This window comes from Haliotis rufescens, unplaced genomic scaffold (assembly GCF_023055435.1).
Source record: "Haliotis rufescens isolate VD_foot unplaced genomic scaffold, xgHalRufe1.0.p SCAF_12, whole genome shotgun sequence".
Classification (NCBI taxonomy): Eukaryota; Metazoa; Mollusca; class Gastropoda; order Lepetellida; family Haliotidae; genus Haliotis; species Haliotis rufescens.
In genome coordinates this window covers 667,218-687,855 of record NW_025963802.1, presented here as the reverse complement: position 1 = coordinate 687,855, position 20,638 = coordinate 667,218, and the positions used below count along the sequence as shown (strand labels likewise).

Below are 20,638 nucleotides of genomic sequence, written 5' to 3'. Positions count from 1 at the left end.
ACTACCCACTATCAACACTTAAATTACCCACTATCAACACTTACACTACCCCACTATCAACACTTACACTACCCACTATCCACACTTACACTACCCCACTATCCACACTTACACTACCCCACTATCAACACTTACACTTCCTTTGCTATCCACACTTACATTACCCCATTATCAACACTTCCCATTATGAACACTCACTTCTTGCCAATGAGACACATGACGTGCTCCACGGGCTCCTTGATGTGCAACTTTCGGATCAGTTGTTTCAGGGAAAACGTCTTCTGCTCCAATGTTTCCTCTGTGTCACTCTCCTCATCGTAATTCACATCACTCAGCTGAAACAGAGCAATATTAAAGCGGTCAGTCATCCTTTTCTTAAAGAAATTAAACAAGATCAGTAAAAACACAATCTGTCTTATTTGAAATTAAATCTACATGTACACCCGTCAATGACTCCCCCCCCAAAAAACGTTACCGTCCCCTCCGCCTCAATGACAGGCCTGGGACAAATACACAGAATCAGGATACGATACATTACAGAGTGAAAGACACAAGCAGATCATGGAAAACTAAAGAAAAAGGTTATTTGAGGCAATTTAATAAATATGACAAATGGGATTAATTTACATCTGCTCAGTGGACGGTATTTGGCCCCAAGTTGGCAGAAAATGAGATTTTACATCCCTGTAACATGATGGCTTGGTCGGTTCAGATAATATTCCACTGATAGTAGGACCAATAAAGAGGTAGAGGCCATAATGCTTATTTTCACAATATTGAAGGTAATGTCAACAGCAAATCTTTTCCCAATTTAGGGCTCTTAGTTTGGAATCCTATTGAAAATAACAAACAAATACTGAAAAATACTGCAATGCACTGAAATTTACAATGTTTTCCTGTATGCAAATTATGGTTTCACAGTGATAGATGATAATGTACCGCAAATCCCTTAAAAATGCCAAATGTCTACTAGTCCTTATGACATCTCAACTATCGGGCAGCTTGGTAAGGGCTACAGGACTAGTGCCAATGTCTGTGGCCGGTTTCATGTCCTGCGTGAGTTTGACGTCCGGGTTAAGTCCATGTGGCACAGGTTCTACATGCTTTTCACTATGTAAAGTCAGGTATTATTCTGAGACCTCTTAATGGGAGTAAATCACTGCTTCAAAAACTTGAAAAAAAAAGCATGATATAATGTGGCGCTCTAGACCACTGTAGCACACATACCTCCCCTACACTTCGCAAGACCAGGCGTGCCAATCTTCCCTTTCATATTCTTCTCCATGACACTGTCTTCCCGACAATTTCACAGCTGAAGTGTTCTCTTATGAATGGTACTTAATGTTAATGAGTTTCCATGGTAACAGTACGTATTCAACCCATGAACTTACCTGTCTCCGTGGTTTCTTGTTGTCATCATCGCTGTCAGACTCTTCGCTGTCACTGTCAAAGAAGGTGCGTTTCTGACCCACCCCTCCCGGTCGCATCATACCACCTCTACCTCTGCCTCTGCCTCTTCCTCTTCCTCTCCCTCGTCCACCTTCATATCCTCCCTTCTTCTTCTTCTTCTTCTTCTTTGATGAATCCTTGTTATACTTTGCTGTAAAATGATTTTAAGTGTATGAGCAGCCGTTCGGTTAAAAAATACATAACATAAAGCACTAAAGTAATAGTAAAATGTTATGAATAAAGACTGAATGTTACAAATAAAGGTCATTATATTGACAAACAAATAATGAATTCAAAATACAAAACAATACCTATGAACAACTCGCAAACAAAATATGTCATATGTAAAGAAAGATGGAGTGAGTGAGTATGGTTTTACACCACTTTTAGCAATATTCCAGCAATATCACAGCAGGGGACACCAGAAATGGGCTTCACACATTGTACCCATGTCGGGAATCGAACCCGTGTCTTCGGCGTGACAAGATAACGCCTTAACCACTAGGCTACCCGACCACCCCTGTAAAGAAAGAACAATGTGTACTAAAGAACGTCAGTACACAAAAGGACACTAAACTGTTAAGGATGCCATGTGGTGCTGCAATTTGTAAAACATTCCGAGTTTAATCGGCTTGTTTCAATGTGTATAAGATAAATGCATGCTGAAGTGCTCAATGTATTACTTCATTCCTCATGTACTCAGCGTGTGACGTCGTACCACTTTGTATTTTTACCGGATGGCCGCCCATAGGAGTGTTTATTTTGAGGATAGTGAGTTAAACTTAATGCTGAGTCAGCTACATTGTAAATAGTCGGGAATCTCATCAAAAAAATTAATTACACATTTAAAAATTCATACATTAATGTCCATAAATTGGACACTCTTTCAACAAAACGATTAAATCCCCAACAACCAGAGCTGCTAGCCATGGTCAATGTGTATGCTTGTTTCTTTCTTGTTGTTTAACACAACACTCTGCAATAGTCCAGCTATTTGAAGGTGCCCTGTCAATAACAGGGTCAAGACCAGACAAACCAAAAATTGGCATCCTCACCAATTGCTTGAAGCAAGAGCTGGTTTATCAGCCAATCAGATATCAGCTTTCTAAAACGATTTGGCTTAACTTCTTTACCACCTCAATTCGGAAATTTCAATTTTGGCAAGAGAGAGTCCACAAATCCACAAGCATTCCTTCAAATATTACTCTGTTCTGGGTGAGATACCACTGCTATCAGAATGTACGACACATTCACAACAAAAAAATGGTGCCACTATGCTACCGGTAGGGTTGGGAATTGGACCAAAAAGTGTATTGCGATATATTGCAATATTTCAAAAACATATTGCAATATATTGGGAAATAATTTCTACCAAGAGAAAAGCTTTTTTTCATATCCCTTTGACAAATATTAATATGAAAGCTGCAATGTTAACAATTTTGTCAAAATTATGAACCAATTTTAATAAATTGTACTATTATTTTTATCTACAATCAAATAAAGAGTATGAAGCATTTTTTTTGTCTTTGTTTTGATTTAATAAGGTAAGACTATACATCATGGAATATACATGTCAGTCGCAGTTTGAATAATGAGGGAAAAACCGATACGCCAAAAACGTATCGCGATACGTATCGTGATGAATTTGTATTGCAATATACCGGTGTACCGATAAAACCGCACATCCCTAACTACCGGTACTACTTTTGGAACTTAGTTTGTTTTCAAGATGCAGAAATCAGATATGCTGGTTTCAACCCAGAAGTCATTCATGAACAACTTGTGTTATTCCGGGACAAGTCCAAATTTATGACTCAGGTCCGAATGGGAATTGTTTTTCCACAGCCCTGGCAAAAACTATTTTGATACACATATAAAACTCTGAACATGTATACACTGCAGTTGACAGACAGACACTTTATCCTTACCCGAACATATAAAAGTCAGAACGCATGCCTGCATAGTGAGAAAGAAATGTGAACATTAGCTATACTTGTAGTGTGACCATTGAGTTTTATTGTTAATGTCATTAAACAGTATGTCATGTGACTAACCACGGGTCCGGGTAGTCGTGTGGGTACCCGGGTCCTACTCAGGACCCACCCGACCAGAGTACCCGAGGTAACCCTTCCCAGCCCTATTCCAGATGCGATTTAAAACACATTGGGACTTACGGTATTAATACAGTATGATTGAACACATTTAACTTTATCTAGGATATATTTTTAGATGCAAGATCTGTAAATAAAAAAATCATTCCTGAGGGATTCTTTGACCGAAGTACTTGAAGTCATATGCGCAGTCTGATTGGTTTGTCGTATTCATCACATTCATCGACTGGGGGACAGGTCTTCTTGCAGGTTACGGAAAGAGGCGAGTGGTGACGAATGACCCAGATGTTAGAAGCCTTGATGCTCTATGGAGGTGTTCTCAGATCTTCATGCAGGGAGGCATCGTATTGCAGAAAAAGATCTGACTGTCATGTGACCAGATAATATTTACAGTTGCACGGACACAGTTTCAGCCACACAGCTCCTTCATGCGCTGATGATGGTGATACGCCAGCATGACAGTACTGAGAACGAAGATGGATGACTGATGATGGTGATACGCCAGCATGACAGTACTGAGAACGAAGATGGATGACTGATGGTGGTGGAATGGATGACTTACCAAGCTGGTATTTGTCGAAATCTGGAAACTTTCCCAGCATTACTCGTCTCAAGGTTGCAGGCAGTGCCCCGAATGTCAGACTGTCATCGTGAAACGCCTGAGATTAATGAGAAAAGTTGTCAGATATAAAAAATAACTTCTATTTTGCAGTCAGAAATTTTAAAATTCATAATTATCACCTGAAAGTTTAATAATTTTTAACAAAAAAGATGAGATTTGCTGCCTACAATGATAAAAGTGTGTGTGTGTGTGTGTGTGTGTGTGTGTGTGTGTGTGTGTGTGTGTGTGTGTGTGTGTGTGTGTGTGTGTGTGTGTGTGTGTGTGTGTGTGTGTGCGTGTGCGTGCTTGTACTAGTCTGGACTGATGCTCATTCATAGTGCTAGCCCACTCAGATACCATGCCACAGTTTAACATGAATACCACACTCAGACACAGTATACTGACTCCGAGCCGACCAGTCCTTGTTTTAGCCCCTTAATCCCGAGCGCCAGACAGGGTAACAACAAGTATCATCCTTTAACGTCTTTTGGTATGACGCAGCCGGGGATCAAACCTCGGACCTTCCGCTCTCCGGGCGGACGCTCTACCACTAGACCACGGAGGAGGCGGTCTAACAAGAAATAGACAAACAGAAGACAGTAATCATCCTGACCTGGTAGATTTCCGCCACTTCAATCCAGTCGGAGGGCAGGTTGATGGAAGCAGAGAAATACTTTCTCATGTATGGGCGACACGACTTGACATTCGCAGCCAGAGCCAGCAAGAAGTTGGCTGTAGTTCGGATGTTCAAGCCTTTCCTTGTGTGTAAGGCCACCTGAAAATCAAATAACAAAAGGCATACAAATATTTCCCAACGAATTAAACTTGAATGAACTTAGGAATGATTAAACTGAGAAACCAAACACCAAGGGTGCATCGACATGCTTATAGCTGTCTTCAATTAACAGCATGTGAGAAGTGTTCAAATTAAAACATAAGACCTTGACCTTACCTTCAGAAGAAACTCTGGGTCATAGGTCGTGACCTTTTCTGACATGGCAATGAGATCTATTCTGGCTTTATCCTTTGAATCCTTGAAGTTGGGTGCGCAGATAAGGGATGCACTGACAGCATTGATAAATGCATGCTGAAAAATAATATTCATTAAAAAATAATTAGTATCAAGCATATTGACAACATAAACATCAATTTTAAGAAGACAATGATCAAACTAGTCAGTTATCATTAGCGCCTTGATCATAACCATCATGATGATTATCAAATAGCTTGCCAGGTGAAAATTAGATTGGTCAATGACAAAACCTTTGGTGTCCACCAGACTGAGTATGAATTTTGCTGATATTTTCTGTAGGTTTAAATTTTATCCTATAGGCATAAACTGATGTTACTATACCAGAGGACATGTTTACAAGACCTAGGCTTCAGACAAGTGGCTTAAGTCGCAGACTTAAATTCTTGATGCATTACATATTCAAAATATTTTTTTCCTTCATGACAGACAGCTACATCAAATTGTATCGGTAGAAATGATCGAAACTTGTTTTGCTTAACATGCTGAAACTAAAATTCTTGACTTCATTCTGAACATAAACTGGTTGGCTGACAAAACGTGAATGATGATGAGTTATAATGAGCCTGTATCAATGTTAATGACAGTTATATTTTATAATTTCTACGACAACGGTCCATTCTAATGATGGTGATCAATCACTCACCTTCAAACCATTCACATCACAGAGTGGCGCCGTCACAAGGTGTTTACTGACTCGGACATCCTTGTCTGGCGGCATGAAGTTCGGCACTTCAAAACTTTCCCCGGCATACATCCCTGCAAAATTGTAATCAGGGTAGCTTGTCTCATAGGCCTTGTAGTTAAACCCTGGCTCCTTCGACTTCTTCTCCTTGGGCAGTTTGGCCACCTTGGACAACTTGGATGCCTTCTCTCCTTTCCTTGAGGCGTCCTTGACCTCAACTGACCGTTTCTTTGGAGGTGCATCGCCACGTGTTGATTTCACTTTCCTCTGGGTTTTTTCATGCGAGCTTTGGCTCGATTTTTCACTATGGTCGTCTTTTGTTCTTAAAGATGGCAATAATAGCGTCTTCGGAAACGAACTTGATAACAGTCCACCGGTCAGTAGGCCACTGCCGGACAATAAACTGCCACCAGTCAAGGTGGAGGATAGTGTCAATTTCTGGGTCAGCTCTGTGCTGAGGAGAGAACTCTGGGTAGAGAATGATGTGTCTTTTGTCTTTTTATTGTCAACGTCGGAGGAATCATTGCCTTTCCGCTTACGCCCTGCATCGCCAGCCTTGGATGTTGAAAGTAGACTTGACCCTCCAAGTCCACCTCTCAAACCTTCAACATACAGACGATGGTTACAATACATGCTTTGACTAGGTGATGGAGACAACCAGTTACAGGTGAGAAAGATAACAGGATCGCAAATGACTTTAACATGATGGAGGGTTAGCTGGCTTTTCTCAAAATCAAGTGTTTTTCTTCTACTTTTCAACATTTAACTGTAAATGTAATAAAGATATTATTCTGGTGACAAGAACTTGATATTTTTTAAACTACATTTCTAATAGAAATGATGATGGTAAAGAAAGTATAGAAATACCCATTCAATGTTTCTCCCAATACAGTTTCAATAAACAAATTGATAATATCTATAAAACACCTTGATGTTTGTTTTTTAAAATGGAGATCAACTTTTACTATTGCGTTCTAATTGTATTTGTCACACTGGTACTAAGTCTCTGTAAAGAAATAAACACGATATCATGAAGAAATATAATAACTTATTACATATTACAAACTAGAAAGGTATTTGCATTACCGTATTTGACATATAGGCACCCAGGGCGCTCTCAAAATTAGAAATAGAAATATAGTTTTCCAGAATTTAATTTCCCATAAGTAAGGATACATAACTAAGGATATATCACACGTATTATACAAGAATAATTGAGTCTTGTGTACATTGATCAATCGGAAGGGGCGCTAATTTGGACTGTTCACTTGCCAATATATTGGCAAATATCGCCATGGGCCCTTATTTGAGCGGGGCGCTTATTACATCAAATATGGTACATGCAAAACAAGGAACAGTCCCATCTCTACAATTTCCTTAATGTCCCAAAACCTTCCAACCAAAAACATCCGTGACGTAAATTTCATGTTGACTTTACCAAATCATGTGACAGCTCACCAATATCTTTCCATACTCATCTCTGATCAACAGTAATGTCTAATGCAGGCCTATGCCTCAAGGTTCCCTAACACACGTATTAAGCACTTCCGGTACACTGACATTAAGTCCGCTCTGGGATAACATATGCCCAATGCAGCACAACATTGAAACATAAAGTCTGATGCCTCTAACTAACTTAGTAACACAATTATCATAGTTATAACCACTTCTGGTCTAACATCTGTTTCATGACATCACTTCCATTTGGGGAAAACATCAATTACATGTAGTATAACTTTGAAAAACAATGTCCCTTGACCTACTCAAAAGAAGTAAAGGGCCACCCGAGTCTTTCATGTTACTATAGGTAATCTGTCATGCCATGACAAACAGGCCATGACATAATCTTACTTGAGTGTTTTGATGCAGTGACCGAAAAAAGATCATGTCTCCCAACCAAAAATCCCATGCCACCCCCAGGGTTTTAAATGGTTGGTCCTCTATCACACTCGGTAGCCTAGCCTTCAATCAGAGCAACCTAACCACATGCAGTTGGTAAATGCTTGAATATTTCATGAATTATTCCACAATGTCCTGAAAGGGGGTTGGAAGATCAGGGCCCCTTTTGGCCCACTGGAAACGTCAAATTTTAAAGTTGCATAAAAAATTTAAATATTGGGTGAGTGAGTGACTTTGGTTTAATGCCGCTTTTAACAATACTTTAATGGCTGTTTGAAATATTGGTATGAAAATTATCAGATATGTTCTACGGCTAATACTAGCCTTTTCTATTTTTAATGTTTAAAGTTTTGTACTTCTGATGTCAAATACACAAAATATAGCTGAAATGAGTGAAAAAGGCAGATTTTGAGAACTTTACATGAAAATCAAAGTATGAGCAACCCTGTGACCCAAATGATTTTTATGAACGCTTAAATTAGCTGCAAGCTCCGACGCTCATACAGTTTGGTCCTCACTCTATGAAGGTTCATACTCCAATGAACTCACACAAAGTGAATGTCAGTTCTAACATGAAGAATAATATCATTTTACATATTAGCAAGAGACAAACCTGTAGTGGTCTCCAACTTCCATTTGGTCAGAAGAGGACTCTTGGTAAACAGTTTGTCACGTTCTCGTGACATTGTGTCGTCAATATAGACTTCCGCTGAAACTTAAAAAAGTAAAATAAGATGAGTTTGCTTTTTGAGGCATCTGTTTTTCAGTGACTGAGTAAGTCCGTAAGTCTGCTAACTTTGCAGCATAGATCCAATTTGAGTTTATAATGTTGAATCATATGGTATTTGTCTTCCCAATGTATCTCATTTGGCATTGGTAGCAAACAAAACCAGAGTGTGAACCAGACAATCCCGTGACTGGTATTTTGAAAAACGTCCAACATCATTGGGGTACAATGACAACTGATGCAATCATACATCAATCATAGGTTGCAGGGGACCAATCCTAACCCAGAATCCACTTGTGGCGTTAGTAAGTAAGCAAGGTTTTACACCTCTAAGCAATATTCCAGGAATATCACTGTACGGGGGGGGGGGGGAGCTTACGGCTTACATTTAGTACATTGGAATTAATACATTGCTGGAGTCTTTCTGAAGCTAGTACAAGCATGGCAATAAGATGACACAATAGAATCACTTAACATGCTTAAGGAAGTCAATTGATTAATTTGGTTAGAGAAGTACATCTCGACACTTAGCTCTAGAACCACAACTGCAATCATCAGTAATATTAATGAACGCCACTTACTTATATTATCCATAGGGAGTTTCTGGACTAAACACCGGTTATGATCAAAACAAGCGAGGTATAGTTCAGTCCAGAAGCAGGAACGTAATGTTATTCCTTTGTGGAGCGCTCTTGATAATCGGACGAGAAACTATTATCAAAACTAGGTTTCGAATGTATTTCTCGTCTGACACCACGCAATTGTTGCTTACCTTACTCTAACAACTGTTCAGTTGTATTCGTGCAATCCAGTTAAAATCCCTGACGCAGCAAAACATGTAAATACACGCGATTAACCGCGACTGCTGAAATATTTTGCAATAAGTACTTAGCTGGTTAGAGTTACTTCCCTTTGTTTATACTTGCCCAAGCTCCTTCCCAGCGCGTGACACCTTCGTTACACTCTCGGTAACAGTATAGAGAGCTCCGCGAACGGGCTAGCGCTGCGAGGAGCACGTATGGGCAACGAGGATCTTTACAGTAGGGGCGTATGTAGACTTGCACAAGTATATGAGTAAATTATTATTTTAATTCATATTCCTTAGATTATACAAATGATAAGAACAATTTGACCCATAAAAAGACTGACGCCCTCAATCCTTGTACGGCCGGCTTATCTTGTCATAGATATCCATGGTAGAGTCTTTGAGCAAGGCTTGAGCATATCACGACACGGTTCAACTCCGGACCATTCGTCACCACTCGCCCCTTTCCGTAACGGGCTTGTCCCGGAAAAACACCGAATTTGTCACGAATGACTCCGGCCGGGTTCTGTTAGCAGATTCTGTTATCCAGTGGACAAATAGACATGTAAAAGTCTCAAACAATGAGTATTAGTTTAAATCATAATTCCTAGATTACATAAATATTAAGAACAAGCTGTTCCTGCAAAAGACTGGTGTCCATAGATATACTGTCCTCTTATATTCACGTACTTATCTAGACTAATTCTTTCTTTCTTTTCTTCGAAAGATCGTTAATACTCTTCTGCTGTTTTCATACGGAATCAAGCAAACTAGACTTGGTTAGTTTGATCTAGGATTGCCTAGGCTTTTAGTAAAAACATTTCTAAAAAATATATATTCCACAGTCATGTCGCAGGACTATAGGACTTATCATTCAGTACTGTATACATTTTAGGTTAGTGAACAAGGTAGCTATACCTACCCTCCGCGCTGTTCGGCGACGATCGAGGTGCCTCATGGTGAAAAAAAACTTTGTTTGTGCACATGTAAGCCTTTGAAGACGGGAACCTTGTTATTGTCCTGTAATAGGCGATGTGTGGTCAGTCTCGCTGACTTGGTTGATACATGTCATCGTATTCCAACTGCGTGGGTCGATGCTCATCATGTCAATCACTGGATTGTCTTGTCCAGACACGATTATTTACAGACCGCCGTCACATAGCTGGAATATTGCTGAGTGCGGCGTTAAACAACAAGCAAATCGGTGGTGCTGTCGGACACTGCTAGCGAAAACGGAAATGATAGCAATTGATTATAAGTTATTCTATGTTGCAAACATTTATAAAGTAGCACAGATGATTTGATATTTAAAAAAAACCAACTTTATACCTCAACAACAAAAATGATAGGTACGTTATTTTGCATATACCGTAGTGCTCTAAAAAGCGCCCCGACGTTCTTTGAACAAGCTTCAAAGCTCGACTGTAATAAGAGGCCAGGCGCTACATATCAACTACGTGTACATTGTTGCAAAAGCCACAGTCACTAACAAATTGACATACTATACAATGTTATGTTCTTGATGCACAATTTATTTAAGAAATAAACGACGAGTGGGAGTTGTTTATCGTACAATAAAACACTAGATTACCGTATACGTATCAACATTACGTACAGTTTCATTAACGATGTTAGTAAAAAGTACACGCTTTAAAACATACTTACCCGTATTTATATAATTATAACTCCCTGAATACAATTGGGGAGTGGCAATGGTCGGACTTGTCCATTTTATAAATAGGGGTTCAAATTGGGTCTACGTACATAAAGGGGCCCTGCATGGAGTAATAAGGAAACCTTAAGTATATTACTTTTAGAGCTGAAAAGGGGATGCACATATGCAGCGAGAGAGAGAGGGGGGGGGGGGGGGGGGGGGGGGGCGTGATTGTAAAGTAAAAAAAACCTGTACGCTCTAGGTCCTAAAACAGACGTCTGTAGCGACCAGAACTGGGATACGACCAATCCCCAGACCCCAAGTCTAACAGTACAGATATATTGTATGGTTTCCTTTACATTATATATTAAAACTCAATTTAACCCATTTGCTTTCAAACATGTTCACACCACAAGTCATCTGAACACTCCGTATTATGGATCCTCCCGGCATGACGATGATGATGATGATGACGATGATGATGATGATGATGATGATGATACCTTCTGAAAAGTTGGTTACAAGAACGCTGTGTGCAAAGGAGTCATCAAGATGCAAAGACGAAGAGGAAGGAAATAAAGCTAAAAACAAGTATTGCCATGAAGCCGTTACACAACACATGTCAAGAGATAATCGAATCACTTTGTAAAAAAACTTTCTCAAAATACTAAAAACATAAAGCTTGAAGTGCTTTAAAAAGATAACATTACAACATTGTATAGTTTGGGAAAACTTTCATTTTAGGGTGGATTTTCTAAGAGTATACACTGTTGCACAGAAATATTTAGATTTATTTATTATCATAAATGAGTTCCAATATACCTGAGGGTCACTGACCTTCGCCGATTGTTGTTTACCTGTTTATTTACATTCCGAGCTGACTCCACTCATCCGTACCATAGCCAGTGTAATTAGCAATGGATCCTTAACTAATTACACAAGCACTGATGTAACCTGAGCCAACTCGCCATTTCGCCCGGTACCACCTCACATGGCCACTTGTTGATTCCAGCAGGCGCCGCGGGAGGGGGGACAGGGAGGAGTGTTTGCGGTGTGAGGTGACACGAATCAACAAATAGCTAATGAGATACAGAGGCTGAATGACAATAAACGATGAGTATCTTTCATCTCCAATTACCCTGGAAGAAGCGATCCCGCTATTTAACACCCCCTCCCTATTCCCAGCCCCTCCCCCGTAACAACCCAGCCTCCCGACCCGTTTCTGTCTCTCTAGCAGCCCCTTTCACGGTAACCAAAGACTGACGCTAAGGCTCTGAGGATATATAATTTTGATAGAAACAAGCATTAATTTGAAAAGAATCGCCAGTCAGATTGAAGTTTCAAATCTGAACCTCTGTACAATCTTTTATAAGTCAGGGATGGACAGAAGGGAGAATAATAATACTGACGTTTACCTGTTTGTTTGTTTGTTGTTTAATCACTCAGTAATATCCCAGCTATATGACGGCGGTCTGTAAATAATCGAGTCTGGACCAGCCAATCCAGTGACTGATATCATGAGCATCGACCAACGCCATAGGGATACGATGACATGTATCAACCAAGTCAGCGAGCCTGACCACCCGATCCCGTTGGTCTGTTTACCTGTACTCCAGTACTCGTCACGCCGAAGACCCGGGTTCGATTCCCGACATGGGTTTAAAGTGTGAAGCCCATTTCTGGTGTTCCCCGCCGTGATATTGCTGGTATACTGCTAAAAGCGGCGAAATATCAAACTCACCCACTCACTCTGTAATAGGTAAGATAAACCTTAGATCAGTATAAGATATTCTAAGAACTATGTCAAGTTTATCGTAATATTATAAAACATAAATTTGTCAAGTGTTCAACTAGTTTTTTGTGATGATGGTTTCTGTAATATCGTGTTTAACTTGCAGTTACCAACGTGTGTGAAGGGACAGAATATATTATCTCCAGTGGTTGTCGTGAAAACGAGGACTGTATATTGTGGTCTGTGTTGCAATGCAACAGGCTGGTTGTGTGCCTTCGTTATAAGCTGTCCGTGGTATATAAACCAGTGGTTTGTCTGCTCCAGGTTCGACTACTTACAGGTGATATACTGTAAACATGCTGAATGTGGGTAAAACAACACGAATGAACTTTGTCACTTGCGATAGAAGGTACAAAAAAGTGTCATCCAAACCTTTATATGGTTTTGGGCCACGATATTTCTCATCGCTTTATTAACATTGGTAATGGGGGTGTTCATAAATAGCTAGTTTTTTTTACCATTTACTGTTCAAAAACGGTATTGTGGAAACTGACATGGGGAAAAGGTGGCATCGCACACACCATGGAATCTTAACCAAGTCTTCATGCACAGGGGCGAAACTACCATTGTTGCAGAAAAGCAATTGCTTACAACGAAAAAAAGCACAATTTTTGTTTACACCTTAGAAAACCTCAAACTCTATACTATCGTACGTGATATTTATTGTTAAACTTTAAATCGGAATCTTTACGCATTTTGGGATTTAGTCGTAGACGTAGACGGCGAAATCAAACCGCGCACACAATTATTTTCTTTGGGATGATAGGTCGGCTCGCGATAAATTATGAAAAAATAAATAACTATCACAAAGTACGAATGAACATGTAAAAATACATAAAAGTAATATTATCGATTCGTTTTAAATGTTCAAATTTCACTTGTCATAGATGTTTCTTGAATGTAAGTCGAAAAAGTGTTGTTAAAACACGTATATATATTACTAATACAAAATTATAATTTTAAAAATACGAATATTTGTCGCAAATAAAATCTAACATAAACGGCCCTAAAACGCTGGAAGTAGCGTTTAAGAGTTTCTAATTTCTAAAAATTTCTGGGGGGGTCCTCGTAAAATCAGATTTGCTTACACTTAAAATTAGCCTAGTTGCGCCCCTGGTGCATAAAACTAAAATATACATATTTTGGGTCGTTGGGGAAGAGAAAACAAAAGAATCATTCGGCAAGACTTTCACATGGTTTCTAACCTTCATCAAATGTCAATAATGACATTATGTTGAACAATGTATCCAGAATAAAAAAGATCAAAGAAAAGCGCCGTGCATGCACAGGTGTGCGTATATAGTAACTGGGGAGGTTATAAAACCTTGACTCATCATATTTACTGAATTGAAACTCTGGTACAGATTGATTACTATGCTCTGGAATAAAACTTTTCACTCATATACGCGGATATAGAGTAGGTGGTATTATCTCCTATGCAGTGTGCTAAGTGCACCCACCCAACGCCACCCATACACTGGTTTGCCTGGTCCAGACTCGATTGTTTGTTTGTTTGTTGTTTAACGCCTCACTCAGCAATATTCCTGCTACATGACGGCGGTCTGAAAATAATTGAGTCTCGATTAGACAATCCAGTGATTGACATCATGAGCATCGATCCACGCAATTTGGATACGATGGCATGAATCAATCAAGTTAGCGAGCCAAAGATCGCTTTGTGCAAGTGGGCCAAGGTGGGATGTGGTCTGCGCTTTACCATTACATTGCCATTTTCATGTAAGTGCCGTACACAATATAACTGCACTTACATTCCTGCAGGGGCGGTCGGAAAGCCTAGTGGTTAAAGCGTTCGCTCGTCACGCCGAAGACCCGGGTTCGATTCCCGACATGGGTACAATGTGTGAAGCCCATTTCTGGTGTCCCCCGCCGTGATATTGCTGGAATATTGCTAAAAGCGGCGTAAAACCAAACTCACTCACTCACATTCCTGCATGGGCTGTAGACATCGAGGGCAGAAATGTCAAGCACTATAGCCGTTCTGATGATAGCTGGGAAATAAAATTTATATTATTTTTTTCAACTATATTGCAGTTTTGTAAAGGTCTAACAAGTGCATTTGTTCAGGAATACGTGAAATGCTTTGATCCAATGTTTAATTATATCATATTTCTATTTTCAACCCACATCCCTATATTTCTGTTTGTTCATACAAGGCCAGATTTGACAAAAAATGAAAAGCAGTGATTTTGTGTTAATATACTCTTATAAATAAATTATTAAAATACCATAATTAATATCTGTTGAAAATTCCTCTTAAACATACCCTCTCACAATTGATGTTTCCCCTACTCATACAAGGCCAGATTTGACAAAAAATGAAAAGCAGTGATTTTGTGTTAATATACTCTTATAAATAAATTATTAAAATACCATAATTAATATCTGTTGAAAATTCCTCTTAAACATACCCTCTCACAATTGATGTTTCCCCTACTCAACATTTTGATGAAATCAAAACAAATATTCGACTTTTTAAAAATTCGCCCTACTGATCTGAATCCACGCACTACAGTGTAAATTGCATCTTCTCAGCTTCGTGGAGTTTTCGATAAGACCAATTTAAGTATTTCTATTGGCTGAGGTGTATTAAGATTATGGACATGGCTTTGACGCTTATATTTTGTACATCATGGCAATGCATTAGATATTGGTTTACAGTCATTGTGGCTCATTGTGATACTCTTCAAATATATTGCGCCGTGTGTTTGATAAGGCCGTTTCATTGCGACGTGGCAATACTGTAGCTATATTGCAAATTCATGTAGTGTTACATTGTGTCACTGTCAGTCCATTCATACTAGGTCCCACATTCTTCGCGTGTAAGGTCAAGTTGATGCTACTTAGTTTTTACCATAATTATTAGCTGTATATGCATCTAAACGGGTAACATCATTCCTTTATATATTGGAAACAATATTGTCAATGGCGCTGTTACATTTTTATATAACTACATGATTTCCGCTGGCATGCTGAAAATATATTATATTGCGACTTCACGTACTTAAATTATCATCATTGTATTTTGAGTGCGTCATCAAAAATAACATTTATGGTTGAGATACAAAATATCAAACTGATCGTCATTTCTGATAAAATAGTTACTTCGTTACCCCAACGACTTTAGTGTCACGTGATTTATGTTTACAAATAATGTAAGCGCCGCCCAATTGTTAATTGACGGGAAAACCCGAGCCAATGAAAACCGTTGGCGGCCTGGACGTATGGCGAGTTATAAAATGCACGTGGAATCCGTGCGCCGTCACACGTGCCAGGTGCAAGAGTCGTCAGTGCTGCCCAAATTCTATCACCCAAGGCGGCGCACCATTGACCGAGGCTACCATCTTTAACTCGGAGGCGACCTGTGGCTGATTCAACAATGCTACTACACCCTGTGCTGGAACCTGACTCCGGGGACTGTCGTACGACTGACGACTTTGAACTACTCGCTGGGGATGGTGTTCCAAACCACCAAAGCCTACTACTCCCTCAGATCCCCAAATTCACGCCACAGCTCGCCAAGAAGAAAATCTTGTCCGCCAAAGAAGACTTCATAGGTAGGAATGACTCCGCGTTTAGCGACGTGTTATGTCTGGGGAACGACCACATCTACGACCCCTACCAGGACTACTTTGGGTTGTGTCAGGAGTTCGCCGGGGGCCGGGGCGAGCTGAGCCCTAGTTCCGATATTTCCCTGTCATCGGACGAGAGTAGCGACAGCTTCAAATATGCAAGTTTCCAAGCTTCAAATCCATCGCTTGTGAATTCGAATTTCAGCAAGTTAGACCAGGAAAGACTTTGTGCTTTGACGACGGCGGAATTCGAAAGAAACGGAACTACTTACGAACTGGACGAGTATGACATCATACAACAAAAGGTGCGTGGGCACGAACCCCCCACCCGCGAGATCCCGGTTGTTCCAAATGATCGGATCAAGGAATACCTGTGGCTCAAACAGTGCAAGACAGCCCGTGGTGATGCCACACAACTACAGGTGCAGGGGAAGAAAAAATCGAAGTTGATCTGTGTATTCTGCAAGAACAACAAAGAACCTCCACACGTGTACACAGGACATGTTTTGAAGGATTCCCGTGGGTATACAGCGTGCCCAGTGTTGAGGAAGTACCCGTGTCCAATCTGCCAAGCCATCGGGGACCACGCCCACACCATCAAATACTGTCCCTTCAACAACGACTCGGAGTTTCGAACCAGCCCCTCTCCTCTCCGTACGACGCGCATGGCCACAGGTAAAAAGCGTCGTACATGAAGAGTTTACCAGAGTGTGTATACTGTTACATTCCACCTTTCAAGTGTGTTGTTATAACGGGGACTCGTAATGCATCCAGTTTTCCAGATGAATGGAGCTGATTTTATTCGCAACTGATTTTAATCTTGACTCGAATGAGAAATTGATGATGAACTCGCCTGTGTTGTGTATGATATTAACTATCTAGTTTTGTTTATTGTTTAGCCTAGGAACACGTGAATGTGTTGAAGAGGAGTGCTGTGTTCAAAACGAATTTACCGTTTTGACAAAGAATACAGTGCTTATGTGTTAAAATGCAGGGACATTTTAACAATGTATGTGGTGCAATGGACTGTCAAATTTGGAGACGTTTTAGTTTGAAAAAAAATCATTCTCAGAGTACGTTATAAGAATTAGCTTGAAATTTTACATTTTAGGATTTCAGAGTTTTTGTTGATTTTCCAGTAGATCTTAATTATTGTGCATTTAATGATTTTATTTATGATGCTTTAGCATGTAGGATTATACGCCATTGTAAATTTGAAATTTTAGAAGTTTCCGACAGTTTTATTGATATGTTATTTTATGACCGCCAGTATCGAATACTGATGGAATATGCCTCCTGTAAATAGGGCGACTTTGTAAAGGCTCTGCTGTATTGAGAAGTAGTAGTTTTAGTATCATAGAATATAGATGTAATTCATACAAGATTGTTTGTTTTTCTTTGTCAAATGACATTAGTTTACCGTGAAAGGAACGATTGTTTTAACATGCATATACTTAAAATATGTACTGTAATTAACACTCACACGTTTGTTAACAAATGAGTGTGTGTTAACCCCGACAGTCGTTTTCCCAGCAGCCTTTGCTGATCGTAAGAGTGAGTCAGTCAAAACAACGTCGCATCGACATTATTTCAGCCATATAGCTACCAAATGGATCGGGGTAACTTGTTGATTGCCAGTCATCGTAACCAAACGACGCGGATCGTTGCTCATAATATCGATCACTGGATTGTTAGGCCCAGAATCGATATTTACAGGCCGCCGTTGTATAGCTGGAATATTGATGTGTGCGGAATTAAAAACAATAAGCAAACCAGCAGCCACACGTGCCTGCTCGTCGCTATATAAGTGCAATAATCTTGAACGCGAAGTTACATCATCTCATCAATTCAGTGAGGCTAGAACTATAAAACCAACCGAACTATAGTACACAGTATTTTATCAACACGTGAACCAATCAGATATCACCATCCTGACATGGCTTCATGATGAGTATTTACTGTATGTAAGTGCAAGAATCTGTACGCAATGTTATACCCGATTTCATGTCGCCTTAATGTTGAAGGCGGGGCGGTCGGGTAGCCTAGTGGTTAAAGCGTTCGCTCGTCACGCCGAAGTCCCGGGTTCGAGTGTGAAGCCCATTTCTGGTGTCCCCCGCCGTGATATTGCTGGAATATTGCTAAAAGCAGCGTAAAATCAAACTCCCTCACTAATGTTGGAGGCAATTACAACAGTGACGCAGGTCGTAATAATTCTGTATGCTCAAACCCATGTCCTCGTGAAATGTACTTGGGCCTGTGTGGGTCAGGATGCAGTGAGGGGCGGTGGGGTAGCCTCGTGGTCAAAGTGTTCGCTTGTCACGCCGAAGACCCGGGTTCGATTCCCAACATGCATGGGTACAATGTGGGAAGCCCATTTCTGGTGTCCCCCGCCGTGTTAGTACTGGAATATTGCAAAAAGCGGCGTAAAACAATACCCGCTCACTCACCCCATGATGCCGTGATCATGATGTATCTTAGATTAAAACAACACGCCTAAACGTTCAGTATAGCACCCTGTTGATTTTCTTCTCGGGGGTGGGGATATGGAAGCCTCTACATTGTAGGAAAGTAAATTACATGCCCATTTGTTTCATTTATGAAAGTAATTGATCCCTTCCCCCACCCCTCCCGAAAATCGCAGTAGAGTAGGTCTTCAGCAACCCATGCTTGCCGTAAATGGCGACTATGCTTGTCTAAAGAGGCGACTGACGTGATCGGGTGGTCAGGTACCCTGACTTGGTTGATGCATGTCATCGATCCTAATTGCGTGGATCGATGCTCATGATATTGGTCACTGGATTGTCTGGTCCAGACTATTATTTACAGACCGCCGTCAAGTAGCTGAAAATCAAATGATTGCCCCCTAACGAGGTGCCATGCTGCATGTTACCATGACGATGGATACAATCTTCACAAGAGTGGTGACACATCTCGGGCATACCTGTTCTTGTTTTTTTAAACTATGAAAGGAGGAGATGATAATTAGTTTGTCAACAGCATTTCATCAAGATATATTTAGAGAACGGATGACCGACCGATTTCTACTGATAATTGATCTCTAAGACAGAAAAGCCTCGGATTTTCTCGTGACAAGCCGATGACTGAGAATTTTTTTCTTTTGTTCTGCGCTGATAAGTACTTTATTCTTGTTAACATGCATATTCCCGCCCTGGTTGAGAAGATTACATCATGTGCAGTCCGTGCAAGGTCACCTAGCCTCCATGGTGTGCGGCGCTGTCTGTGTTTTGTCTGCCACGCGCAGCACAACATGCACGTGATTATTGCAGAGAAGTGGGCGGGGCACAAAAGCAAGACCGGTACATGATGTCGAGTATACAATAGTTAGCCCGTGCTTATACACACGCCACGCGCACTTCTGGTAGGATACAATATGTACATTGGATTACTGGGAGAAAAACTAGTGTCTAAATACATCTTCGAAAATATGTATATAATGTGGTGATAAAAACCTAATTAATTACAGGAAGCGTGGTCATGAAATAATGTAACAAAAAAATGGACAAATTGTTTCCTAGTTTCAACGACCTTCGAACGTTCAACAGTGAAATTGTCTTTTAATGTAGATAATCATTCTTTTCGGAAGACATTTCTGTTTCAGGGTTTGTATTATAAATTACGATAAATGAGGGTACCAACCTCCCCTCCCCTGAATCCCCAATACCGTCTTATTCCGAGCCTTTTCATTCACACCCGAATCCCGAATACCACTGATCACAAATCACAAAAGCACGTCAGAGTGCTCTCCACAAAGGCAGAATGAAAACCCACAGATCACGTTCCTAGTTCATGAAAGGGTGCGATTTGAAGTTAAATTACCGAACGAATGAAGTAAAAATATTAAGTATAAAAAGAACGTTTTTACGTATACCATAAATGTTGTTTTAATGTTGAATCTGCGCACCTATTACGATTTTATTTGCGTTCCGCATACCACAAGCCTGGGTCCCGAATACCCTCTAAATAGACACTCGAATCCCGCTTACCAGCCTCATAAATAGTCGTGTTCCCAAATGGAAGGTGGCAGAACATTATATTTAAATAGCGAGCGAGTGAGTATGGTTTTACGCCGCTGTGGAGAATCGAACCGGGCCTGCCTCGTGACGAGCGAACGCTTCAACCACTAGGCTACCCCACCGCCCATCGGATTCGCCTTTTTATTATGACTTGAACCAGTAGTCGGTATTTCAAAATGTATGAATCTTTGTCACCAAACCGATGTATGATTGTCTATCATGAAAGGATTTGTCGATGGCAACATATATTTTGTTTAATAG

The 20,638-nt window shown here is 40.3% G+C and overlaps 3 protein-coding genes across 3 annotated transcripts in view; 2 read left to right on the top strand and 1 right to left on the bottom strand.

The window, feature by feature from the left end:
• LOC124124648 (telomerase protein component 1-like) overlaps positions 1-9,404 on the bottom strand; it is a 63,808-nt gene extending 54,404 nt beyond the window's left edge. The window contains exons 1-8 of the mRNA XM_048393232.1: positions 9,275-9,404; positions 8,389-8,490; positions 5,838-6,478; positions 5,114-5,248; positions 4,775-4,936; positions 4,123-4,219; positions 1,392-1,600; positions 199-335 (exon numbers count right to left, since the gene is read on the bottom strand). Coding sequence (XP_048249189.1) covers positions 199-335; positions 1,392-1,600; positions 4,123-4,219; positions 4,775-4,936; positions 5,114-5,248; positions 5,838-6,478; positions 8,389-8,461 — 1,454 coding nt within the window. The 5' untranslated portion in view covers positions 8,462-8,490; positions 9,275-9,404. The remainder of the gene's footprint in view (positions 1-198; positions 336-1,391; positions 1,601-4,122; positions 4,220-4,774; positions 4,937-5,113; positions 5,249-5,837; positions 6,479-8,388; positions 8,491-9,274) is intronic.
• The window catches only part of LOC124124654 (neuropeptide-like protein 29), a 234,840-nt gene that overhangs the window by 149,141 nt on the left and 65,061 nt on the right, over positions 1-20,638 (top strand). The gene's annotated exons all lie outside the window — the stretch shown is intronic.
• Positions 16,032-17,722, top strand: LOC124124652. Its single transcript, XM_046487874.2, has one exon. It carries the CDS (start codon positions 16,151-16,153, stop codon positions 17,036-17,038), a length of 888 nt encoding a protein of 295 aa, XP_046343830.1. The 5' UTR covers positions 16,032-16,150; the 3' UTR covers positions 17,039-17,722.

Coding starts and splice junctions, on each gene's coding strand:
- LOC124124652 (XM_046487874.2), top strand. CDS start 16,151: ATGCTACTACACCCTGTGCTGGAACCTGACTCCGGGGACTGTCGTACG.